The sequence below is a fragment of the Pogonomyrmex barbatus genome, unplaced genomic scaffold, assembly GCF_055798465.1.
Source record: "Pogonomyrmex barbatus isolate J1 unplaced genomic scaffold, ASM5579846v1 scaffold2, whole genome shotgun sequence".
NCBI lineage: Eukaryota > Metazoa > Arthropoda > Insecta > Hymenoptera > Formicidae > Pogonomyrmex > Pogonomyrmex barbatus.
Genome location: NW_028297116.1, coordinates 21,993,119 through 22,017,157, shown reverse-complemented (window position 1 = coordinate 22,017,157; position 24,039 = coordinate 21,993,119). Strand labels below are relative to the sequence as shown.

At 39.7% G+C, this 24,039-nt stretch overlaps 1 protein-coding gene across 4 annotated transcripts; it reads left to right on the top strand.

Moving 5' to 3' along the window:
- Positions 1-20,992, top strand: LOC105430212 (uncharacterized). Of its 4 annotated transcripts, XM_011643654.3 has the most exons (9): positions 1-131; positions 475-831; positions 5,885-6,045; positions 9,361-9,518; positions 14,750-14,906; positions 14,981-15,277; positions 15,369-15,682; positions 15,746-16,104; positions 16,183-20,992. In XM_011643654.3, the coding sequence occupies exons 3-9, from the start codon at positions 5,892-5,894 to the stop codon at positions 16,961-16,963; spliced, it is 2,220 nt and encodes a 739-aa protein (XP_011641956.2). In that variant the 5' UTR covers positions 1-131; positions 475-831; positions 5,885-5,891; the 3' UTR covers positions 16,964-20,992. The 4 variants fall into 4 exon arrangements, with proteins under 4 accessions (XP_011641956.2, XP_011641958.2, XP_011641957.2 ...); XM_011643656.2 differs by lacking the exons at positions 1-131; positions 475-831 and adding an exon at positions 840-1,649 and having other exon boundaries at positions 15,782-16,104; XM_011643655.2 differs by lacking the exons at positions 1-131; positions 475-831 and adding an exon at positions 840-1,649 and having other exon boundaries at positions 15,758-16,104.
- Positions 20,993-24,039: the final 3,047 nt, after the last annotated feature.

The window sequence follows — 24,039 nt, the reverse complement described above, 5'->3', positions numbered from 1 at the left end:
GAGACGCTGCCGTTGCCGATCGGTGATAGAGATCGGCGAAAGCATAGAAATAGATCACTTTGTGTTATCTCGAGACGATACGATGGATTATCGCAGCTCTCGAAATACGTTTTTGTATTTCGCAATTTCCTGTAACCTGATTTCATAATTTGACGAAGCATTTTGTCGACAGAATGTTGAAAAGGAGCAGGATATGAAGAATCCACATAGAATAATAGAGAAATCTTACTTTCATGTAGCAACAAAAGATATTTAAAGAAACCACAAATTTTATATAATTTAATATAATTTTCTTCATAAATGAAACATGACACTACATAAAGAATAACAGAGAAATTTCATGTGACAACAAAATATATTCAAAAGAAACAACAAGTTTGATATTTTATATTTTATTATATTATATTTTATGATATTTTAATTCTATATTTTATTTTAATTTAATTATATTTTTTATTTTAATTTTCCTCACAGAGATGAACTAACGGCTCTTCCAGCGTTATAAAAACGGAGTTCTATGGGAGGAAATGTTCAGCATCAATCGTTGCATCAATCTAGAGCTACTCTGGGAACGATCGACCTGTCCGGAGTCTAAAGCACGATCAAGCGAACCGTATAGGATTGTTCCCCCGGTGACGGTCATTCTGGTCTCTCTATCGTCGTCATTCGGGGGGGTTCAGCCGCGGCGTCCATCCGATGTACGTTCAACCCCTCTCGCCCTGCGCTCGGTCACCCTTCCTTTCGCTACGCGAGGGATCGCTGGCGACAAAGGGGAAGGGGATCGCTCGCGACGGCGCGCCTGCGTCGAGTCCCCAATGACGACTTGGCTAGGTAGGTGCTCGACCCGGACGCAGTTGGGAGAAAACAAGCGGTAGGCAGCCTGTCGTTCCCGCGTAGCGTGGACTATTCCCGTGGATCGAGTTTCGGCGAGTGAAAGAAAGAGAGAGAACCGGCGCGGCGAAAACGGGGGGCTAACTAGTCGAGAATCGCGGCGCGTTTATCCCGATAATCATGGTACAAAAGTGAAGGTTCACTTGGTGGTCGCTCGGAGGGTGGTGCGGCTGAACCGAACGATGGTGACGAGAGGCTCGAGCGCAGAGCGAATATAATAGCGCGAAAAAAAAAAGCTGACGTTCGATAACACGGAGCGCGGTAAGGTTCGTTGAACCCTTTTGTGGAGCTAAATGCTGATGCGGCTGATGTGACTCGGATGCGCTCGAGAGAGCGTGTTGGCTCACCGCTGCGGAGGATGATGACGCGCGTCGGCTGATTACGCGCGGATTCTGTGTTGCATGCGTCGAATCGGCGCCGACTACCGCGCGCGAGCATCGCGTTATCGTCGCGTTGTGATATTCTGGAACTGGAACGTCCCTCTTCTGGTCTCTCTAAAAATCATCTTTAAGAATCTCTGTCCGGTGTGTTCGCACGTCCTGCGTGCGTCGTGTTGTCTCCGGTGCGGCTGAATGTGGCGCCGAGAAAGATCACGACGGATGCACGTTTGAGGAGAAGAGGGTGGATGGAAGGGGAGGAGGGTGGTGGTCGGTTTTTGTGTGGTGCAGTGTGTTTGGCAGCTCTTAAATCCTCGATTGCATGTGGGTCACGAGTTGTATTCGCCGCAGCTAATGAGACAGAAGGTTCCGAGTTAAGAGGTAAGCCCGTTAACTGACGTTGCTGATGGGACAAGTTGCTGATGCAAAAGCGACTCGAAGAGTGAGATGGATTAGGATTAATGTATAAAAAAAAAAACTTTACGCGCGAGCTAATTAATCTTATTAACAGAAAAGAAGCTAATTAGAAAAAAAGTTAATCAGCTCAAAATTATAAATTTCCAATTTAATTCTTTAATAAAAAAATATAAAATTATAAAAATAATAATCGCATTTAATAAAATTCGAAACAATTTTTTAAATATTCCAAATTTATTCTATACTCTACAAATTCATTGTATTTTTAAGAAAATACCTTCGAGAAACTTTATTGGCCGAAGGGGATACACTAATCAATTTTGAATTAATTTTTAATTAATTTTAGGTAAAACGATTGATTTAATAGTCAAATTACAGTTTGTTTCAAACAATTACTTTTTTGAATAAAAATGTGTGTTCTTTTTAATCGTATACTGATTACATAAATCAGATATTAGCGATGAAGAATTTTAATAAGAAAAAAATCATTGTATATAGTTTCAAATTTTCATTAGAGAAGTAAAAGTCACGTGGCTATAGTAGATGCCTGTAATTTATCATGTCCTTAACCTCGTGTAGAAAATCAATGTTCTTCATATACCTCTCATCAAATACTGTATGTTCTCTACAATATTATTATATGCAGTTTAAGTAACTGTACTTAGAGCAATAAATGAAATAAACAAGGGACTCCTAATTCCTTGGAACTCTCTTCTCTTTTCGCATAGAAAGAAATGTAACGTTCTACTAAAAAAATTTATTTTAATAAACACAAAATAACGAATACAATGAATATACAATTTGTTTTTATACAAGAGTCATTTTTACATATTAATGAAATTACAACATAGTCATTTCTATATAATTTTTATAAGAACTCGCTACTTGAAATTTAAATAAAGCACTAACAGATGAACGTCCCTTAGGATATGCAACGGATTAGAGGATGTTCTTTCCCGCACAAAGGGATCGGTAATGAGAACTACCGCAGTGTTTGCACAAGAATCGCGCTTCTTTTACCCGTGGTCCTTCGTGGGTTGCCAGTAACGCAGGGGTGTTCGCCCTGTCAAATTGTTTAAAGAGAACGAAAGAGTTTATGTTAAATTCCCAAAGTAAATTCGAAGCCGCGGAGAAAAATGCTGGTAACAAAATTTCGGGAGCTACGGGAGTTTAAATAATTAACAAACTTAAATTAAAGACCTTCTGGATTATATGACGTTTTATATTGCAAAGCATATTGCAAAAAAAATAAGATAGATCTTTTACATATTTTCCTATATTAATGCGCATATTAAATTTTCTTTTACACTTTACAATTAATTCGCATCTATTGGGATTCTCTCCTACAATTGCTACAATTGCGTTTCTTCTCGTCTCTCTCTCTCGGATAAAAAAAATTCGTGGTATCGACCGGCCGCCGACTTCATCTCCACGATATTCGATGCGCAAAGGCCCGACTAAATTTCGATCTCCCCGGCTCTCCCCCTGCCAGCCTCCTTAACTTAAATCTCACGAGGGTAACGGAAGGTCGGAAAGGGAGCAAGTCGTGCGTCTTCCATGCTGCTGCTATCCGCGCGGTTCTTGAATCTGAGCTGTTCTCTTCGCGGCTACGGCGTTGTTCCCTCGTCAGAGATGATAGGACAATTCTCAATTGTGTACGGTGACAATGCGTCTGACGAGGGACGCGTTCCTTCGGTGACAATTGTCGATATTTCCAGATATTTACTGGTGTTTACTAGCCTTCCAAGATAGTTTCGCAAAGTAGGTAGGTTGAGGATATTTTAAATTTATGGAAACATCAGAACATTTGTATTAACGTTACATTGTATTAACGTAACTCTATTTGTGTAATCCTTTAATCACTTAATGTGCCGCATAATTTTCATTTAATTCGCGATAAAGGTCAGATAGTCGTATTTAGAAGCAATTCCGGAGTAGCGTCGCGGATTAAAAATCGTGGCCTTCATTTCTCTTCTTTCCCCCTCGTTTCGCATTTAATTTAATTAGCTCACGTTGTATTAGAATATCTCGGGCAAATTTTTCAACAATTCATTTTTAATTGCACGCATTAATTTAAATACAATTATTCTTGTGACAAGAGATGTCTTTACGATTCGGGAAATGTCACGTTAGGCAAAATTGAAACTGAGATTTTGACATTCGAATATCTCGGCTCGGAATTTTTCCAAGGGGAAGAGGATCTTCGTGCGTTTTGCGTATCGTAAATCCCGAAGTCGAGCCCGTGAAATCGTTGAAAAATTGCCACGGCGCACGTTTAATCCCAGCTTTTGGGCCGAATGTTCGCAGCGAGAGGGTGCAAAGGCCGATACGGCTCGTACCCTGAAATCTGCGGACGGGGCATTATCGCTCAGCATTCTCTCTCCCCAATGGAATCTGTCGACACGGCCCGTACACGTGTGTGCAGCTGCTGTAAAATCCTTGCCAGGGATCGCGCATTTCACATATACGTTCCATATCCGGGAGATCTATCCGGGGAAGCTGCAGAGAGGAAATGGCGCGTCTTACTCAGCGATCCGTGAGAAGTACGAGATATAAAAATTGATCCTTACATACCGATAGAGATCGAAGTAATCCAAGTGGCTTCACATCCTCAGTATTATTATATTCCGATAAGCAAAGTACGATAACAACAATTGTAATATGATTATTTGTGACTTTTTCGAGAAATTTAAATTTTCGTGTCGTTTTTTAATGCATTCAAATGTTGATCCTACAAGGAGAAAAATCACCCCCATTTTTTTATATATTCAAAGAATAAGATAACGGGTGGGGGTTAGTTGGAGAAACTCGTTGCAAACTAGGATTTAAAATTTATGCCTCCCTTGTGCACCCTTCCCCGACCGCTGGCGATTGGTTCGCTCATTGTGTGAGACGAATACCATTGGGGCAAGATCGACTCGATTGTATCTCTCGCGACGTCTACCTCGAAACGTATTGCCTCGCGAAAGAGACGTGTATTTGCGTGTACACGTGTTCGGGACGCGCGTGAGGGTGCATTCGTTTATTCGAAACTCGATTTCACAGCTGCCGTAATTGAATTTCGAGTGCCGGCGCCGGATATGGGCGCGGGTGGGAACTCATAAGGCCAATGTCGAAGGCCGAGCTCGGCTTCTTCGAGTAATTGGATTTTGCAGGGTGACACGCGATGGACCGACCGTTAGATACCGAGACGTGCACTTAGAAAAAAAAAAGCGCAGCGATTACGTTCGATTGATTATTGATTGAGAAACATGACACACGTGATAATAACGGAGCGATTCTTTCTCCCTAAATGTGCTAGAAATCTCGAGAAAGTACGTTAGAGAGTCTTTTTGTAGCTTTCGAGGAGGTTGTTGATAAATTGAGTGAAGAAACTAGGGACGCGAAAATAGATTATCTCGAAACAGATGTGCGAGGTGTATTACTAATGCAACAGCGCCGAGGGAATACGAGCCCGCCAATGATGGTCAGTGACAACCCTCGCTTTAGGGGGAGCAACCTAAAAATCGTCGCACCTGACCTCCTCAAAGTCCAGTCGATGTCTCATTTTCGGAAAATTTTATTTAGAAACTTTCGCCTATTTTGTTCAAATGCAAATCAGAGTATTATTGTGTACGATTAGATTCTCTTTATGTCCCCTTTGTGAGGATTTGTATCTCTTAGATTATTCCAACGTGCATGCTTAGATAACAAAACTCGAAAAATGAATGTCAACCCTTAATTGAAATGATTAAAAGCTGTTAAAAGAGATTACTGTGAAGGTGAAAGGAAAGCGAAATCAATTTGTTTGTTCTCTCAATCTGTTGGCGTCTATTAGAAGAGATGCCGTATGTACGAAGGTACAAGACTGATAAGAAGCGGTAGCTGAATGAACGAATGTATTTTTATCCTGCTTCCGAGAGAACGACTTCCTCCTCTCGCCAGTAATTCTGTGGACGAAGGAAACATTCGGGAAGGCGGGAGAATAAGATATCACGAATGGCTAGGGGAAACCAATGCCATTCCGGTCTATCTGTATCTATCAGGATGCCGTTTTTTTCTCTCGAGTTCCCGATTGGCTTTAGATAAAATCAAGCTCTACCGCTGTTACTAATGTTTTAATAAGGCTTGCCATAAGTACCGTGGTAAATGGTCTCTTAATCCGCGCGAGATCGTAGATCCGAAGTGAAATAATTTCCACCGCTTTGCTTTGCTTTCAGGAAGAAAATGTGGAGCTCGGTTACCGCGGCTGGCACTGAAAATGGACCAGCACCACCTTCGAGAAGCAAACACAGTGCCACCCTACTTGCCGGTCACGTATACCTTCTCGGGGGTCGAAATGGAAATCTACCTCTCAAAGATCTCTGGCGATACAGCCTCGGTGAGCCCTTTGAATTGTTGCGCTTATGTATCGGAGATCGTACAGAAATACTACATACATACCGCGTTAATCACCGTGTCTTTGATTATTAAAGCACCATTGAGAACCTCAGAGCCTCACATACACGTTGCTTCGTAATTAGAAACGTAAGAAGAAGAAAATAATTATCGAGACGGCGACGCGGTAGTATTTCGAGTGGTTCACGAGGAGCACGAAATGATACGAGCGTCGTTTCTCGACCACCCCATCGCATCCACCGAGAGCGCACCCGCCCCCCCTCCCTCCCCATGGAACGAGGGTGCGCGACGGAATTTGAACGGGGTTCAGCCTGATCAATAATGCACCATTATTAAAGCCTACGTACATCAGCTAAATCCGCAGACGATACTCCACAATTACGTGGTGTTTCCACGGAGATCAGACATACGGTGAATTAATTGCATCCGTCGGCCGTAATCGGCGGCTTATGGTACGTGACAGGGAGAGATTTCCCTCGGACTAAAATAATGTTCCGTTGCTTTTAGCCGCGTTCATCCCGAACACGAGGGGACCTAGTGTCTTATCTCGCTTCCGAACCGATTAATCTTATATAACTCTTTCTGTCGTGTATCGTATTACCTTACGATTAACAGAATTAAGGATCGATACGTTCCCTGATACGAAAGATTATGAAACGTCTTGAAGCGATCGCGAGAGTAGCGGTGATTCATGAAGTCAAGTGTAATCGATGTAGCGCGAATTCGCTTGAACGCATGAACGGGAACCCTCTTAATCAGAGGGCATTGTTCGGCAGCGTGCTTGTTCTCGGGTGAATATTGAAGAAGCAAGGGGGGCGGAAGGGTTGGCGAGTACCGCTTCGTTCCCTGGAGCAAACAATGTTCCCCGTTCTGTCCCCCAGTTTTGAAAGCCCAACACTCCGTCGCTCTATTTGATCTTGTAAAAATATTGTGATATCCCGAAGAGTTACAAGAGTACTCCGACGGAACCTGGTTTTATTGCTTCACCGTCTTTTATCAACGGGAGGACAATCTTGAAAATTATTCTTGAAGGGACGTGAGAAATGTGAAACTTTGAAATTTAATTGGTAGAAGAAAAAAAAATGTGTAATTGATCTAACAATCGTATTTTTATTTTATCATTCTTAAAACACACTTATTATTATTCTTAAAGAAATAAAAATACTTTAGGTTTATTAAATATATGTAATTATGTTATGAAATATATAACGCATATTCGCTTAAAATATTACACGCAAATATTAATAATTTTTTATAATAAATTATAATCAAAACTCTAAGTATCAAATTCTTAATAAGTTGACTGTGATATGAAGGGAAGGGAGTTTAGAAAAATAATACACTGCTTATATACTTTTACCTTGTTCTTCTTCTTTATTTCTATATTTTAGCTTCTTACGAGCGCGTTGTGCTCTGCGCGAGACTCATAAGTCAGAAGTCCAGGGTTCGAATCCCGATCCTGGCCGACAATATTTACGACGCTTCTCTATGGAGTCTGCCAAACCACCTAGAGTAACTCTGCCGAGAAAGATCCCTATATTGGCCGTTCGGCATAAAACCGGCATAAAACTGTAGATCCCATATTTAAGTATCATTATTATCGTATATATAATCTAAATCTAGTAAACGGTAAAATTTTATACTATAACTTTTAAAAAATGCATAATTATTAAAATACAGTCAAATAGACTATTGTAATGAAATGAATGTTTTGGATATCTGAGGAAGCTCAAAGGCAAATAATGTTTCAATTTAAGCTAAAAAAATTAGTTTAATAGTGTTACTTTTATTATTAGATTAATTATACATTTTTTTCTTCAAATCAATTAAATTATCTTTCAAAGTTTCACATTTTCCTTTTCATATGAAATTCCAAGCAGAATATCTTTAATGTTCGCATTCATGTTGTGAAGCTGCTTATCGAGGCAAAAGTAGCTCTGGTGGCTAATAAACTGTTTGCACATAGCACGTATATCCACTCGTTTCGAAAATGCCGGATCTCTCGCGCGTCTCGAACACGTCGCAATTTCGTAGAACATGCTTTCAGACAAAAGGAGGTATTGTTCCACTGCCAAAACTAGATACGACACGTGTACTACGTAATCAATGTCGGGCATCTAGTATCATTCCAGCGAAGATGCTTCAGCCGGTCCGTTATGGCTCTTACGTAGGTCTTTGTTTCCGAGCACGTTTCGGGAAGCTGAAACTTTCGCGAATATTGCGGAATTGGACGATGATAAAGTGTCACGAATGTCATTTCACGAATCACACGTATTTTCATCCTCTCATTTATTTTTGAATACTTTAGTCCCCCTCAAAGTGGTTCCGGATGAATAAAGAGGACGCGAGACGGAAGGGACAGAACGAGGGGGTCGGGCGATGAAAAGAAGAATGCGGTATGAAAGATGTGAAATCATAAAGGAGACGACATTGATCATTCAAAATGATCATTCAAATAATAATTTAGTACAAAATAAATAGATAATACGATTTCGAGATGAGAAAAAGAAATCTAATCGAAAGCTTTTTGCGCCATCGTCTGGAACACGGGAATAAAATTACCGTGAGAAGGAGGCATAAAATCAATTCGATGCACGAACCCGAGAGGAAGTAATGATTGGCCCATGCAGTAATATCTCTAGATTCACTCCGATACCCGGCAGAAGAATATTTAGTCTCATTCATTATAAAAAAAAACGCAAATTTATGCGCTCCTTGAGCAAGCTTTTCTCTCGCTTTTATATCTTTTATATCTTCGCCGGGGGAGCTCCGCCTTCCTTTTCACGATAGTTTCGAAGGACGCTTCAGCTGCCTGTTTTATTAAGTGACCGGATACGCAAAAGATTTTTAATACTCTCTTCTCGTAAATTACCGTCATTATCGAGATCCAAAAATCTTTTCTCCGCTTCCTTCTCGTTTTGTTACGTATAACAAAAAATATTTAGCTTAATTATGAATCATGTGTTCATAATAATACAATATTCATCTGATATTAAGTTAAAATGCAAAGTACAGAATTTTATAATTGACACGTGAAAAAATATCACGTGTTATCTTGTTATGCTTGGAAGCGGACGCGGTTTTTAATCAAAAATTGAGATGCATACAATATGCATCCTGCTGCGGCCAAAAGTTGGCTATGAAAATGCAACGAGAGTGCATCAGAAAAAAAATGGACATCTTGCGCCCACATGCATTTGTGACATGTGCACTTTCCGTAATAGCCGCGTCATAGCATCTATAACTCGGGATAAGAATGTCGGATTACGTGACAAGTCTCTCTTTGTTCCTTTTTCAGCGGAGAGCAAATGGGAGGAACTGCATCCGGGGGGCGAGAGGCCGCCGGCTCTCCAGGAACACAGCGCGGTGGCGTATAAGGATTGCCTCTACGTCTTCGGCGGTGAACTAGGTTTCTCCGCCGGCACGGAAACGCCACTCTGGGTTTACAACGTTAAGGTAATTACGCAAAATGCATCGCGAAATACGATACACCGGCGTACGTAATGCGCCGCCTGTCGCGTATGGGGGAAATTAAATTCGCGCGGGTATTAAATGCCGCTCGGGGGACACTTGGACACTTTTACGACGATAAAAACATCGGCGTGTTCCCACACTTTCGATAACAATCGCGACAGGCGGCGTCGAGAAAGCCGCCGTTGAGAAAACTCCTAATGATCCTCCCCACGACGAGGGGAGCGTCGTCGAGGAGGCGGCGAAGGCGAGAGACGGAAGAATCGCACCCTCGAGAAACGTCGCTTAATCGATAGCGATGTCATCGATTACGAGGTTTTACGTGGTAGCGTGTCTTTCACTTTCTCTCGCCTACTGCGTGACGACGCAGAGGGATGGTTTCAGCAGCGGGTGACAAGCTACCAAGGGCGAGCGCGGCTTATCCTGCCAATAGCAACTCGCGAATTGAGCACGTGTAGAAATTCACCGTTGTCATCCCGTTGTGCTCCAAACAGAGTGTCAAGCGTTCTCCTTGGGGAGAATAATAAGCGCGACGCGAAACGAACAGCGACACGGGGGTGGTTGGCCTCTTCCGGTTACGGAGGGAGATATCTCGCGTGCGGAAAATTTATCCTCTGAAATGAGCGGAGCTCGCAAACGAGAATGATCTAGCTCGGGCATCGACCAACCTGAGCTCACGAAAACAACATTTGTCATAATAATTTGCCTTTCCTACTATAAAAGATGCTATTACCGATAATATTACGTTGACTTCAATCTGCTGTTTTAACAAAGACTTTTGACAGAAGGTACACAGGTATGTTGATATGTCGTAATATATATTACATCGCTTATGATATTTTGAGAAATTCACTAAATAACCAAGTAATCAACGTAATCCTGAGGTAATGACATATTTTATTTATCTAGAAAGTTTAATTGGAATTGTAATCCAGAACCCGTAGATATCTTAAATTTAAGGGAAAAGGGAAGGCATCGGTGCGAGATATTGTCAATCAACTTTGACGCAGTTGTCCAATATTGCCCTTCATCTCGTTTACCAAATCGACGGGGTGCAAACCTTCCTTCTGATCATCTTCTGAAACAGCCATGGTAACTGCCCGGAGGCTACCCGGAGGCTGCCTGTCGTTTCATCTAATCAAACCGCATGGGTTGTTCTTAACTAAATCTTGATAACGAATTCAATTGCAATCCCGATAGCAAATTCTATTCGAAATGTACTACTTTCCCGTAAATATATTATAAGTGTTCTCAAATAAGAAAACTTAACTAATATGTAACATAATTATCAATTACAATTCAATTATTATAATTCATCTCGTGATCAAATTTACACAAGTCATCGGAAATTATCTCATGATTTCGTTGTAGCACATCGAATATTACGTTTCCTATCTGGAAATTGGATTTTCCGTTTCGACTTGGATATAATTTTACGTATTACGTTGTCGAGAGAATATCTATGTAATGCTTCATTCATATTGAGAGAATGACAGCAACAGCATCGACATTGATAATGACGAATGAGCTCTCGTTCTGATAGAACATGCTCAAGGTTTACCTGGCATTACTTCCAGTTTTGAAGATACAATCAGATAGTGATCAATCTTCAGAATATATAGCTGCAATATTGGATATTTCAAATTAATTTCAACTTGATATCCCAAGTAATCAACGGTTGACGGATCGTGGCTTATGCAATAAATCTATGTAATTTAAGTTATCTTGTAATAACCGCATGTAAATCAAATTTAATGCGATTTTGATTTATGTCTCCTTTATGATAAAAACATCGCGAGGAAGATTAAACACTTTTCGGAGAATCTAATTTAAAAAGCGCTTTTAAAAGTTTGAAACAAAATATTATATTATATGTATACGTATGTAGCGTTATAAAATTTTATTCTTCATTCTTATTTCACTTTCCTTGGCGGCAGTGTTAACATTTTCTGATATTCCCTCTAATTTCATACAATATTCAGAGGAGTTACATCTTTCGCGGGATCTTCAAGGGCAATTTAAGTCGAGGGTGGTTTTTGGCAGCAGCTGGTGTTAACAGACTTTCTCTCCGATTCGTACCCTTGAAAACGAGACAGGGTTTCATTTTCCCAAGGGGTAGTTGCCACTCACGTGCGAGGCATTAAAAATTAATAAGCCTGCATCAAGCGTAGGATGCGAAACATATCACGCGTCATCGATTCAGCGTGGTATCGCTCACTTTTTCATTTATTACATCGGAAAGGTTGAACTGTCGACATTCTTTCTTTTTCATGAGAAATCCTAAATTTGTAAGAGGATATTGTTTTTTTTATTTCTGACGCTATCAACCAAACAAGATCGCGTCTAATCTCGTTCGTGTAAATACATCTGTGCAGAAATCTATAAGTTTTAACTGAACTTGCGTTGTATGGCTTGATATATATATACGATTGTATGAAGCGGATAGATGTGCTGGTCACACTGATTTTCCTTCGTCAGCAGTCGCTGATTATCTCTCTTTCACTCGATAGGTTTCATCTATCCATTATTCCGATCCTCTTTTACGTAGCAATTCATCGTACGCTCATCTTTTCGCTCTATCGTATTCCTCTTTAAGTAAACAGCATTATTGGACTCGATAACACTGAATATATTTATAAATGTCCTGCTTTTTTGTGATACTAATGATGCAAATTGATGCATTTTTTGTAAGTGATGCGTGATTAAATAGGAAATTTATAGACAAGACAGAGCTGTATCGAACGGGAGAACGCAGCCAGCTTTTTTTTTTTTCCAGTTATTTCATGTGTCCCGAGATTTTTTTGACTTGGGTTACCATGGCTACTCCTGATCCATTTGTTTTTAATCGTTGGACCATGGAGAAAAAACGGGAGTATCCCTCCAGTGTTTCTGTCTGTTCGCCGTGTATTATTGAAATCTGCGTTACGAATGCGTCAGGCAAACCTGATTGGCTAAGCCGAGGGGTTGCTCGACGCGTTTGTTCTCTCCCTATCTTTTTTACCTCCCCATCTCTTTCGCTTCTTTTCTGTACTTCGTTAAAACACTTGTAGTAGAAACGATACTTGTAGTAGAAACACTTGTTGTAGAAAATAGCATAGAAAATGGAAGGAGGAGGCGCGCGTTCGCCGTAGAATCTTTTTTTTATTTTTGTCTGGCAAAAATTTGGCAAGGAATTCTTTGGGAGATTCGTGAATGATAGTGATTATTCTGCATCTTTCCGATAATGAGTGATAAGATTAAAATTAGGATTCAATCTCTTTATCGATTTTCGAATTAAAATTTATATCTCGAAACATCTATTCAGCTATTTTCAAATATGACAAGATTCATAAGCATGGCTCTAAATACCCAGCGGCTATATAAAATGGATATTTGTAGCTCCCTCAGAGAGCGGAACGGACGCCAGTAGCCTCTTTTGATGTGTAGCAGCAATCACGATGAGGTCTTTTACCTCGCTCGGGGTAGTGCCTATCGCAAGGCGTGCTGGCTTCCACGTCCCTATTGGGACGAGAGCGTGTCGAGAAACGACACACAGAGATAGTCGTTGCCGGCTAAGAGTGTCGAAAGTAATTACATAAAGTACGCGACTAAAGCCGATAGGTTGAAGCGAGTTGAGTCATCTCTTAGACGAGTCCGAAGATGACAGCACGGGAAACTTCGGGTATCTCGTTTTCGTAGCGTCTTTCGCGCTGAAGGAAGAGATCCTTTCGAGTGTATATTCCACAGAGACAGTTACTACACGGTTCATTCGTTCATCTTTACGCTGCAATTCCGTGAACTATGGCATTTCGAAAGGAGAAGGCTAATGCGATTTTAAAATGCCGGTTGATACGCACGCCCGAATTTTCTGCTAGACCAAGCGATAAATCTCTCCGAGGGGAGAGGGCACGGTGTATTGATTTCATCGATATGTATAAATATAATGGACACGCGAAGAATGTTTTTCTTTTTTTTTTTTTTTTTTTTTTCTGCGACACACTTTTCATGGAAATTGTTCCAAGGTAACGGTATGGTAAAAATAAGTCTACTTAGATTTACCCTATCTATATAACGATGCTGAATATTCGCTTTCGTGCATATTAAGAATTGACGTCATAAACATTTTTTCGTACGCAGTAATGCAGTAATAAAATTTTTTCGTACGCAGCAATCCAGTAATAAAATATTTTTATTGCATAACATTACCAATGTCGCGGAATGTTTAAAGAATTAAATTGATTAATTTTATGTGCATATAAAATTATTTTGATAAAATGTTATATACATTTTTGTTTATCTTCTCTTTCTAAAAACGCGTATATTTTTTATCATAATATATTACACATTATCGTTTTATAATACCTCGCTGGTAGCTTTACATATTGCATACATTCCTTCATCCAGCCGCGTGCTTTTCGCGACTGGATGAAAGCTCGAGTTATAAATGTGTTATCAAGCGTTTCAGCTCGAATATTCATATTCGGTGAATACCGGGTAGTCGCTTCGCGACTGCAGTAATTTTGTGCATGTTGCTACGTTATATCAGTGAAAATGTTTCAATTCGCGTAAACAAATATTTTTCACATAGAGCGAAATATTGATATCACTTAATATTTTATATATATTCTCAAGCTTACACAGTTTACAGTTTTAGCAAAAACGCTCTTTCTGTTTTCTCTTTATTAATATACAAGTTAAACTAACAAAAGCTAGTGAAGAATATGGTAATAAGAGAGAGAAAGAGAGACAGAGAAAGAGAGAGGGGGGGAGGGGGGGGAGAGAGAGAGAAATTATGCATAATAATGCATATTTGAATAGTCAATGTATTACACACACACACACATACACACGCTATACTATTGTAAGTGTACGTTTTGACGAATGAAATATTTGCCAGAATTCGCGTTGCAACTAGTGAGAGAATAATTTTCGCATCTCTATTCAGTGGCGGTGGCAAGGACGATTATCACAGCCCCCCAAGAATTAAAGCCGAACCTATTCAGATGGCAGAATTGGAGGGCCGCAAATTAGAGGTCTTTATCCCTCTTGTTGCAGACCGCCCTTATTTTATGTTATCCTCGCAAGTACTCGCGAAATATGCAAATTGTGGAAATCCAATACGTTTATGGTCGGAAAAACAATTTCTTAAAATAGAAAGAGGAATAATTTGTCGAGGGCCGAAAGGCTAAATAATCTGATTACAAATGATTATACGATGATTATACGACGATTTTCAGACGAATATATGGAGGAAGGTGAGAGCTCAACGAGGTTGCGTGGTTCCTAGAGGTCGAAGAGGCCACACCGCCCTGGTACATCGCGGACAAATGCTCGTATACGGCGGTTATCAAGATCTACGAGGCAGCTCCTCTGAATTATGGGCTTTTCATTTTGGTAATGGTCATTTTGTATCTCGTAAGTCATTCGATTAGTACGATATATGCGACTTCGATGTTCTGATATTACAGAAACTGAATCCTGGCACCTGCTTTCATCGAGTGAAAACGGGCCGGCTGCGAGACACAAGCATTCGGCAGTTCTGCACGGCGATGCGATGTACATTTATGGTGGAATGACGGATCTTCAAGAGAGGAACGATTGCTGGCGATGGGACGTTAATAGTGCTTCATGGTCGATGCTGAAAAACAAACCGGGTCCCGGACCTCTTCATGGCCACGCGGCGTGCAGATTGCCAAGTTGTATGTTGATCTTTGGCGGCGAGAGCGGCGGTTTGGCAACGAACGAGCTTTGGAGATTTCATTTCGGTGCGCACTATCGTTGTAGTAGAAAATTTTCAAATATATAATGTTATGTAATTTTTATAAATTAGATTATTATTTAAATATATTTCAACAGGCACGGAGACCTGGGAGAAGTTGTCGGTACCAGGACCGAAACCGCAACCGAGAGCCGAAAGCGTCGCTCTCGCGGTATCCGAATTGCTGATTCGCGGAACAAACGTAGACAATTCGAAACCGAGGCCGAAGAATCAGAGGCCTAGACTTTCGAGCAACAGAATATCGCCAAGCGAGGCTCCCTCCGCCAGACCCAGCTTTCTCAGAGAGATTTCGAAATTGTCGCAAATAAATCTGTCGAGGCTCAGTCATCCGACAAAGTGCAGTTATTCGGTTCTCAGTGGACAGGACGACAATGAAGAAAGCCTTCAGGAGGTGCGTACGTCCACACAAGTTGCCCGATTGCTTTCAATAGATGTGCCCTTATATGCCAATTAGGCCTGCACGCAGGCAAACACGTATTATCCTTTTCAGCAAGTGGACGTCGAGGTGATCGAACCCTCCACGGGGATGGTAAAGTCTCGCAGCGCCAACACGCTGGCTCGCCGAAGGCAGAAAGTGTCGGAGGGAACGACGAGGACGGTTGACGTTAGCAATACTAGCAATACTACCACTTCTGGTATGACCAGAGATCCTATTTCGGTGCCAAACTTTCGTGCTTTGACGTTACCAACTCCTGTACTCACGCCTGTAGAGGCCGCTCGATTGGTCTTCGTTGATCCGGATGAGAACAGCGACAATGAAGAGCGCAAGGAGCCGCCCACGTCGAGACTGATTGAAGTTCAAGAGGAAAGACGGTAATTGTCTTTACGAGATGACGTAATCGGTAATTTGTTTGATGTTAAGCTTCCTATATCCGTTGTGCGTTCGTGCAGAGATTTCGCAGCGGTGCATCAAGCTTGCCAGCCCACCCGCGGCGAGAGTTACAGCTCGCATCTTTACGAAGCGGCTCTGCAAACGCCGAAAACTCCGACGACGACAAAGATCCCGACTTCCGCCTCCGTTCGGTTCGCCGATCTCGAGGAGGGCGAAGAATCGACGTCGGACTACGCGAGTATCGAGGCGAGAAGTCCGGGCGATCCGCTCGCGGACGACGACTGGGTGTCCGGAAGAAGATCGAAGCCGCACAGGCCGATCGTCACCTCATCGACGATACGAGAGGGCCAATTTGGTTTCTGTAATCCGAATTACCTTGGTTTGGACGAGACGAGAACCGGCCATCACCATCACCATCATCATCATCATCAGCAGCAGCAGCAGCAGCAGCAGCAGCAGCAGCAGCAGCAACAGCAAGACGGGAAATATGCCAAGTTGCTCAACAGTCCGCCCGATAGTGTACTGGAGGATGAACCTGGAAGATCGGCTTCGCAGACATTTGCGGAGTTGTTGGAACTTCAAGAGATCAGGAGGGTGCCCCGAGCGCCACCGAAGAGTTTGCCGCTGGGTTCGCCGTCGAGAAGAGCGGTGAGCGCGTCGAGGGCTGAGAGGCAGAGGGCGAAGGTGGCGGCGGTGGACGCGACCGACGCTAAAACACCTTCCTATGGGCCGGCACCTTTGTACGTTTTTTTAGTCGGCGGCAAAGAAAAGGGTCAAGTCACGGTGTTCGCCAGGCCGGTCTCTCTTTGGAAGCTACAGCTGGCGCCGCATATCTTTTAAGGATGATCGATGGTCCACTTTAGTTGAGTCATCCGCGCACTGTTAGTGATAAGAAGAGGCACGAGAGGATCGACGACTAAGGGAAGCGTTCGTGCAGTCCAATTTTTTTCCAAGTTGCTGTGGTATTTTACTAATATTTCTTAATGATGAAGTTGATACTTGAGGGGATCAATTTTTGTTTATTCTTTATTTGATTGTCGACATTAAAGTTGAATGTCGTTAATTTTATATGTGTTCTTCGTTATAGAGCGAATATGTCTTCTGTCTATAAAAATGATTACTGAATGTAATTGTTGACTTCTTTCGTTCGTTAATGTTTGTTATTTGTTATTACTTGATACTTGCGTTACATTTTCTGCATTGTATTATTAATGCCCAAACGATAAGAAATCGAAGAAAGAAGTATCGTATAACACGGCAAAACGTAGCTATTCTTTCTGAAAAATGCCATCGATGTATCAACGCGCAATATATATTTAGAGAAGTACATTTTAAAATATATTAAATTTTATCGTGCAGGAAAGTAATCTATAATAATATAATCGCTGATTAGGGAAGAAATATAAAGATCTTCACTTTTGATTTAATGTGCCGATATAGATAAATAAATAGGTAATAAAATATCTACATAAAACCATGATAAATTTTTAGGAAATTATTTTAACAAATTATTTTATTATACATCTTACATTTCTTTACTTTTAACATTTGAAATTGTAATTTGAATTTATTAATCCACAATTAAAAAAATATAAGAAGTTATTATTACATTCAAATTTTCCTTCTTTAATATAAAAAAATTAACATTCTTCTATTTAATTGGAAAAAAATGTCAAATTAATATTAATGTATGTGAAAAGTGTGTGTTGAGTAAAATCGAAACGATATTTGCGAATCGTGAGTTCATATTGAACCGGCCGATTCAAGTGAATTCTCAATGTGAGTTTTGTAAAAAGATGAATGTCGAAATAGAAGCGCAGATCAAGTCGACGATCGATTCTACTGATCTTTAATAATTAATTATAAAAACGCGCTTTATTGAGATGTCGCGTCGCAATCCTATATTACCGCATCCGTCTTTCACTTTACGATACGTAATTTATTTATATAGGATATGATAAGGATACGCTAAGATGCGAAGCTCCCCGATATCGCCAGAACTTCGAGTTAGTTGCAGGTAAACGTCAGAAAGCTGCAAAATCGACTGGCCTGATCTGCGCTCTAACTGCCGTCGAATGTGAAAATTCAATATGAAATTTGAAATAGTATTAATGTCAGATGCGTAAGCTTAAAATAGTATAGTTTCGGAAATGTATAGGATGTTTCACAATTTGCGCCTACTAATTACATAACATTTACAATTACGTACTATTCCTTTGCTAGAGGGTAAAGCGCTGATTTTTAGACGGACGTTACTTAATGATGTCTTTAATGATGTCTGCATTGAGCATTGAAGAAAAAAGAAGGAATTACAATTTTTCGATTCGTTTTTTTCACGAAGTAATGGCAATAGTGTAATTAGCGAGCGTAAATTATGGGACACTCTGTGTTCAAAGACGATCGACTCGTGATTGTTCCACTTTAGAGATTACTACCGACCGATTCTTCTGCAAGATAGATAGATTTTTATAAAGAAATTTTAACTTACTCTTATTCGCGAGGCAAATCGGTAGACCGTAATTCTTTAGCGAATCAAATTTATTGTTCTGAATGACTGGAAGGTAACCGAAGAAAATACGAGAGAATTATTGATCTCAAAACTAAAAAACGTTATGTATATGTGGATGTCGGAAATTTAATAATAATCTCCATTCGCCAGTTTACACTTGAAAAAAAAAAATGTTTCTAAGATGCCAACAATGCTCTACATTCAACAAATCGTTCGCTCCCAAATACTCGCCCTTGACACTTATTAGTTTCGATGTAATTTAATGATATTAAGATACGAAGACAAAACTTTAATGTTTACAGTTGTATAAATTAAATTATTATTTACTTCGTAATACGATATTAACGTAGCAAAGCACAATTCTATTTTTTTTTCTTTTTTTTTTTTTTTATATGTATATATAAATTTTTTTCTAAAAATAGCACTCTTTCACAAGGCGCAAGAATTTGGGAGTCGTCATAAAAGTCCAACGGAAGACAATTGTGTTCGAGGAGAGTACAGTTTGCTAATGTCAGCGGTCTCATGTCGAACCGCCGCAGAATCGCGAATCGATAAAATCGAAAGTCTTTACCGTGATTGTATCTATGGTCGTAGCAAGTTAGTTTTAGTGAGCGTATATTGTAAGTAGAACAAACAATGGCGAAGTTCGATGGGAGCTCTCTTCGTTCGTGTAGAATTTTTATGCCCGTAAAGGCCCAACACATGTAATCCATCCATAAGTAGCTAAGGTCGACGTGGCTTCTCAATGGGCTAGATATTGAGAGATGCTTGTACGATTGATCTTCTGAAAAGGAAACACTCAAAATGATCTCTCTCTCTGTTACGTTAATTATCGTTTATTTACCATAGGACGCAATACGCAGATATAATAATTTTTAACAATTGTGGGCAAGTGCAATACTAGAATATTATTTATAACATCGAGGGAGTCGGTTGTCAAATGGTCAAAAATTAAGATTTATTACAAACATCTTCTGGCTGGTTTAAAGGAGGAGCGAGTTACATATTGCGAGCTTTGGGACGAGCTTTGCAATCATTGCTTGTTAATTACGAAAGTTCCGTAAACGTGAAAAGGGTTGCTCAAAGGAGGGGTCTCTTTCTAAGCAAGGGGTCTCCTGATATCTAGTCTCGAGCCTCGAATACCCGAAAAATCAATGTTTTCCATTCGTAGATCTAGTCAATTACATCTCAGTGTACAAAAAAAAAAAAAAAACTTAAGCTAAATGTTTTCGTCAACCATCTCGTTACTTTACTGTGCATTTACCCTCGTATAGACATTTCTCACCATCCCGCCCTCCATCAATATTCCGTTTTCCACGATGTTTAACGAGTCGTCCGCCGTTTTTACCATTAGACAAGAGTTGTTTCTATTTCTGTAATGCACATCTTCATTCCCATGACCGCCCGGCCACGAACAACGATTTCGTATACACCTTCCTTCCCACGATCATCCGGACACGTAACGAAAGCGATTACGCGTTATAATGATGCGCCAGTCTCGGAAGAGAGGGACAAGCGGCGAATTTTACACTGCGTGTAGGAATCAAAGAAGCGGAAATAAATGCGTAAACTAGCGTACTCTTTCTCGTAAGCTTTGAACGAGCCCATTCGGGGCCGTCGCCGTGCGAATTAAAAGAGGCAAATCCTTCCTGTACCATATTTACAGAGCGCGATATTTTTTCAGAGAAACCCTCCCCGGATAGAGAGAGATGACTCTTGTTCTTAATTATTTCTATATGTTTAACATCAAGACAATATATACGCGAACGTGTATCATAGCGCGAAGCACCGGAAATACAGGCAGAGACCAGCCGCGCAGATACATATTTTTATATATTTATTTCCTTCAGCTTTGTATCTTTTTCATAAATTTGAAATTACTGCCCGTACTGAAAATTAGTAGTTTCGTGACAAGTGTAAGCAGAAATTATTATATTAAGTAAGTCTCAGATAAGCAAAATAAATGTGTATTTCTTTAAGCGAGATTCTTTGCAAATTCTGAATTTTATTACTTCGTGACTGCTATCTGTCGATATTTTCGATGCTTGATACATGTATAATTTAGACAGTTCTCTATATGTGGACAACATTATGTTAGATTAATTATCCTGCTGAATTGGACGAATGCGTTTATACATAATGCAATGCGAGCGTAATCAATGTTGTGTTCATTACCCTTTCCAATTTGAATGTCGATGCGAAGGTGCGCGCCTGATGAATCTCGGCTCTTTGGTTCGTGTATAATTCGATTGGTAATCAACGTGTTTGGTTCATTATCACATTGTAATTAATGTAACAGTTATTAATGGAACAGTATTACTATGATTAGAAAATATACTATATATAATTCGATAATATCAGATCGCAATGTCTGATCTTATTATAATTGTATTTGATTTTTCCCCACTACTCCATTTTTGTATCCCGGTGAATTAACACGTTCTATTTCAAACGTAACTACTTATATTTCACATATAGCATATTACATATAATTTGTAAAAATACATCTGAGAAAAACATTGTTCAAAACAGCGTTTATTTTTTTATACAAATTATTCATTCGTTTTTTTTTTGTGTAAAAATAATTGTGCAATTAGCGCGTAGTTTATTGTCAAATAAGTGTTGTCTTGAATTGTTACTCTTAATTGCTTATATGTGGATATAAAGAAGATTAACCGATTTATTGATTTTCTGAAGACTCCAAAAGTGAAGATATATTAGAAGATGATAATGATGTTACCGACTTTTGCCACAACTAAGTGCGTAATGCTACGGATTATTGTAAGATTGCAGCACTAGTCTTACTGATGTAAAGGAAGTAGATTTGAAGTCTAAACTACTTTCAAAACTTCTTACTATAATTAGGTCTTTTACCTTCCCCTCTGTATAATTTATTTCGATTAATTCACATTCTCTCATTCTTCTCGTTTCATCTTGTATTCTTCCTTTTTCCCGTCTGTTTGATGCATACAATTTCTTTTAAGTTCCTTAGTATAAGATAATTCCTTAGTATAAAATAAATTCTGTTAATTATCAGTATTACTCGTAAATTAGAGCATAATCTTAATTAATATTTTAGGCTGTTACTCGACACTGTTCATTTTACACTATATTTTATTAGAACTAAGTTACTTATTATATTTTTAAGAAGGGCTGTATGATCTCATGGCGAAGTCCGGTACCATATGTACTTTTCTTTTTTTAAAATAAAAAAAAGGGAGCAGATAAGATATTAGCAGATTGATCAAAGCTTACCTATCGAATTGGGATGCGAAGTGGTCCAAAAATCTAATTCTACATCCCAATTAGACACAGATATTCAATACAGAAAAAAGAAAAAAAGAAAAGGTGAAAGAAGTAGAAAAGGACTAACTGAACAATTATTAAAAGAAATTTAAATGTTCATTTATGTGTAAACATTGTACAAAATATAAATTTAATTAAAATATAACTTAAGATATAAATATAATAAAATATAAATGTAAAGAAAGAACACGTTCATATGTAAGATTTACAATTTAAAAAAAATTGCAGCTCTAATAAGTTCATTTTTGTCATTTTTATAATAATATCCTTATGGAAACATTTCGAAAAGTTTCTCCTAGGAAAAAGAGAGTGGGTGATATCCTCGAATTGATCTAAAAATCGCCGGTTCCCATCGTTGGCAGATCAACCGATGATAGACCCGTCGACATTAGGGCGCAAAGGGCGCATATAGGTTCATAGGGCGCAAATATTCTTTCTTACTCGGATACACAAAAGTCAAATTGCGTAATGAAATCGCGTCACAATGGCGGCGGCACGCTTTGACCCGCGGTCATTCTCACGGCCGGGGAGAGTCAAGGCGCTTTCGGGTACCAAGGTGAGAAACATTAATCCTACCTATGGATGGACCTTCTTTCTTCACTCCTCTTGCCGATGTCGACGCAACAGGTCGTACTGACATGACGAGGGTGATCGTTTCTCTGCGAGTAAAATCGCCGCGCCGCGCGGGGACACCTCTTCGGCGGATATACAATTCGTGTGGACCCTCGAGCCGCGTGGTCCACAAATTTATAGATCTCTAGACACCTGCTCCTCGCGTCAGGTACAATTCCCGTTCCCATCTGCGGAATCGCATCACGAACGGCGACTCCTTTGATCTGAGCGCGCGACAGCTTGACTCGAGAACTCGCGTCCGTCAAACCTCCGTCGTTTCGCTACGCGAGAGATCTCGATCCAAACGTCGCCGCCCCGTGTGGGTTTTCGTCAAACGTTTGTTGTAATAGAATCGGGAACAAAGATCGTATTCCCCGGATTATTAGCGCCACCGATCGGCCGATCTTTTGTCTGTAAACGACGCGTAACAAATGGATCGTGACCCGTACCACCCGTCCACGACAGCGGTCTCTCCTTCCGCAAGCAATATCGTTCTAGTTTCTCGTTCGGACATGATTAATGTGTTCGTTATACGTTTCTTAATATGCAGGCGGGTCGAAACGATCTACCCGTTCATCGTGCGGTCCAAAAGTTCCCGCAAAATGTAGTCTCTCTCTTGTTTTGTTTTTTTTTTCTTTTTTTTTTTTTTCTTACAAAGTTCTACTTTATAATTTTGATAAGTGGCAAGAAAAAATACAAAATTTAGCGGAGAGATTGCGTGTAACAGCCCTTTGACATGCTTTATTCATTTTGTTTTGTGGCACAATTTAAAGTCTTTCTTCCTTTGATGATCCTTTGATGATGAAAAAAATAATACATTCACTAGGCCATGTAATGATTTGTCAGATTTGGTCCACAAATCACTTTAAATGATTTGTTGAAGGTACAGTTATTATCAAATAAAATCTAATCCTATTTTAATCTTTTCTCAGTATCAAAGTCATGTCACGCATCATCATCTTCACGAAAGATATAAGTGAATCGTTTGATCAATTTGATTTACATAGATTGACTAGAACAAATTGAGTCAAAAATTCTATTACAATAAAGTTGTCTTGATTTTCTTTCATTTTTTTCTCTTTGTCCTTTTTTCCAGGCAGCCTCTCTTCTCTTCTTCATTTTTCTTTCAATAGTGGTTAATCCATAGTCATATACCTAAAGATTTTTCACACCTAAGTTAGAATATTGTCAAAGACAGGTAAATCGCATATAAAATTATTGTTATTGTAGATTCTTCAATGTAACAACGACCCATCAAGGGAATAAGAAATTCTTAGTCATCATCGAGTAGGAGAATACTTGTCAAAATTGGATGGAAGCAGAGATCTAACGAAGCCGCCACAACCTCAGTCACACAAGAATGCGCTATAAATAATATAAGATGTTTTGTAAATACAACATTTAAACAAATATTATGATTACACGATATAGTAAATTATAGAAAAAAATTACAAAAATTAAAAAAAAAATTATATTATTAAAAATTATT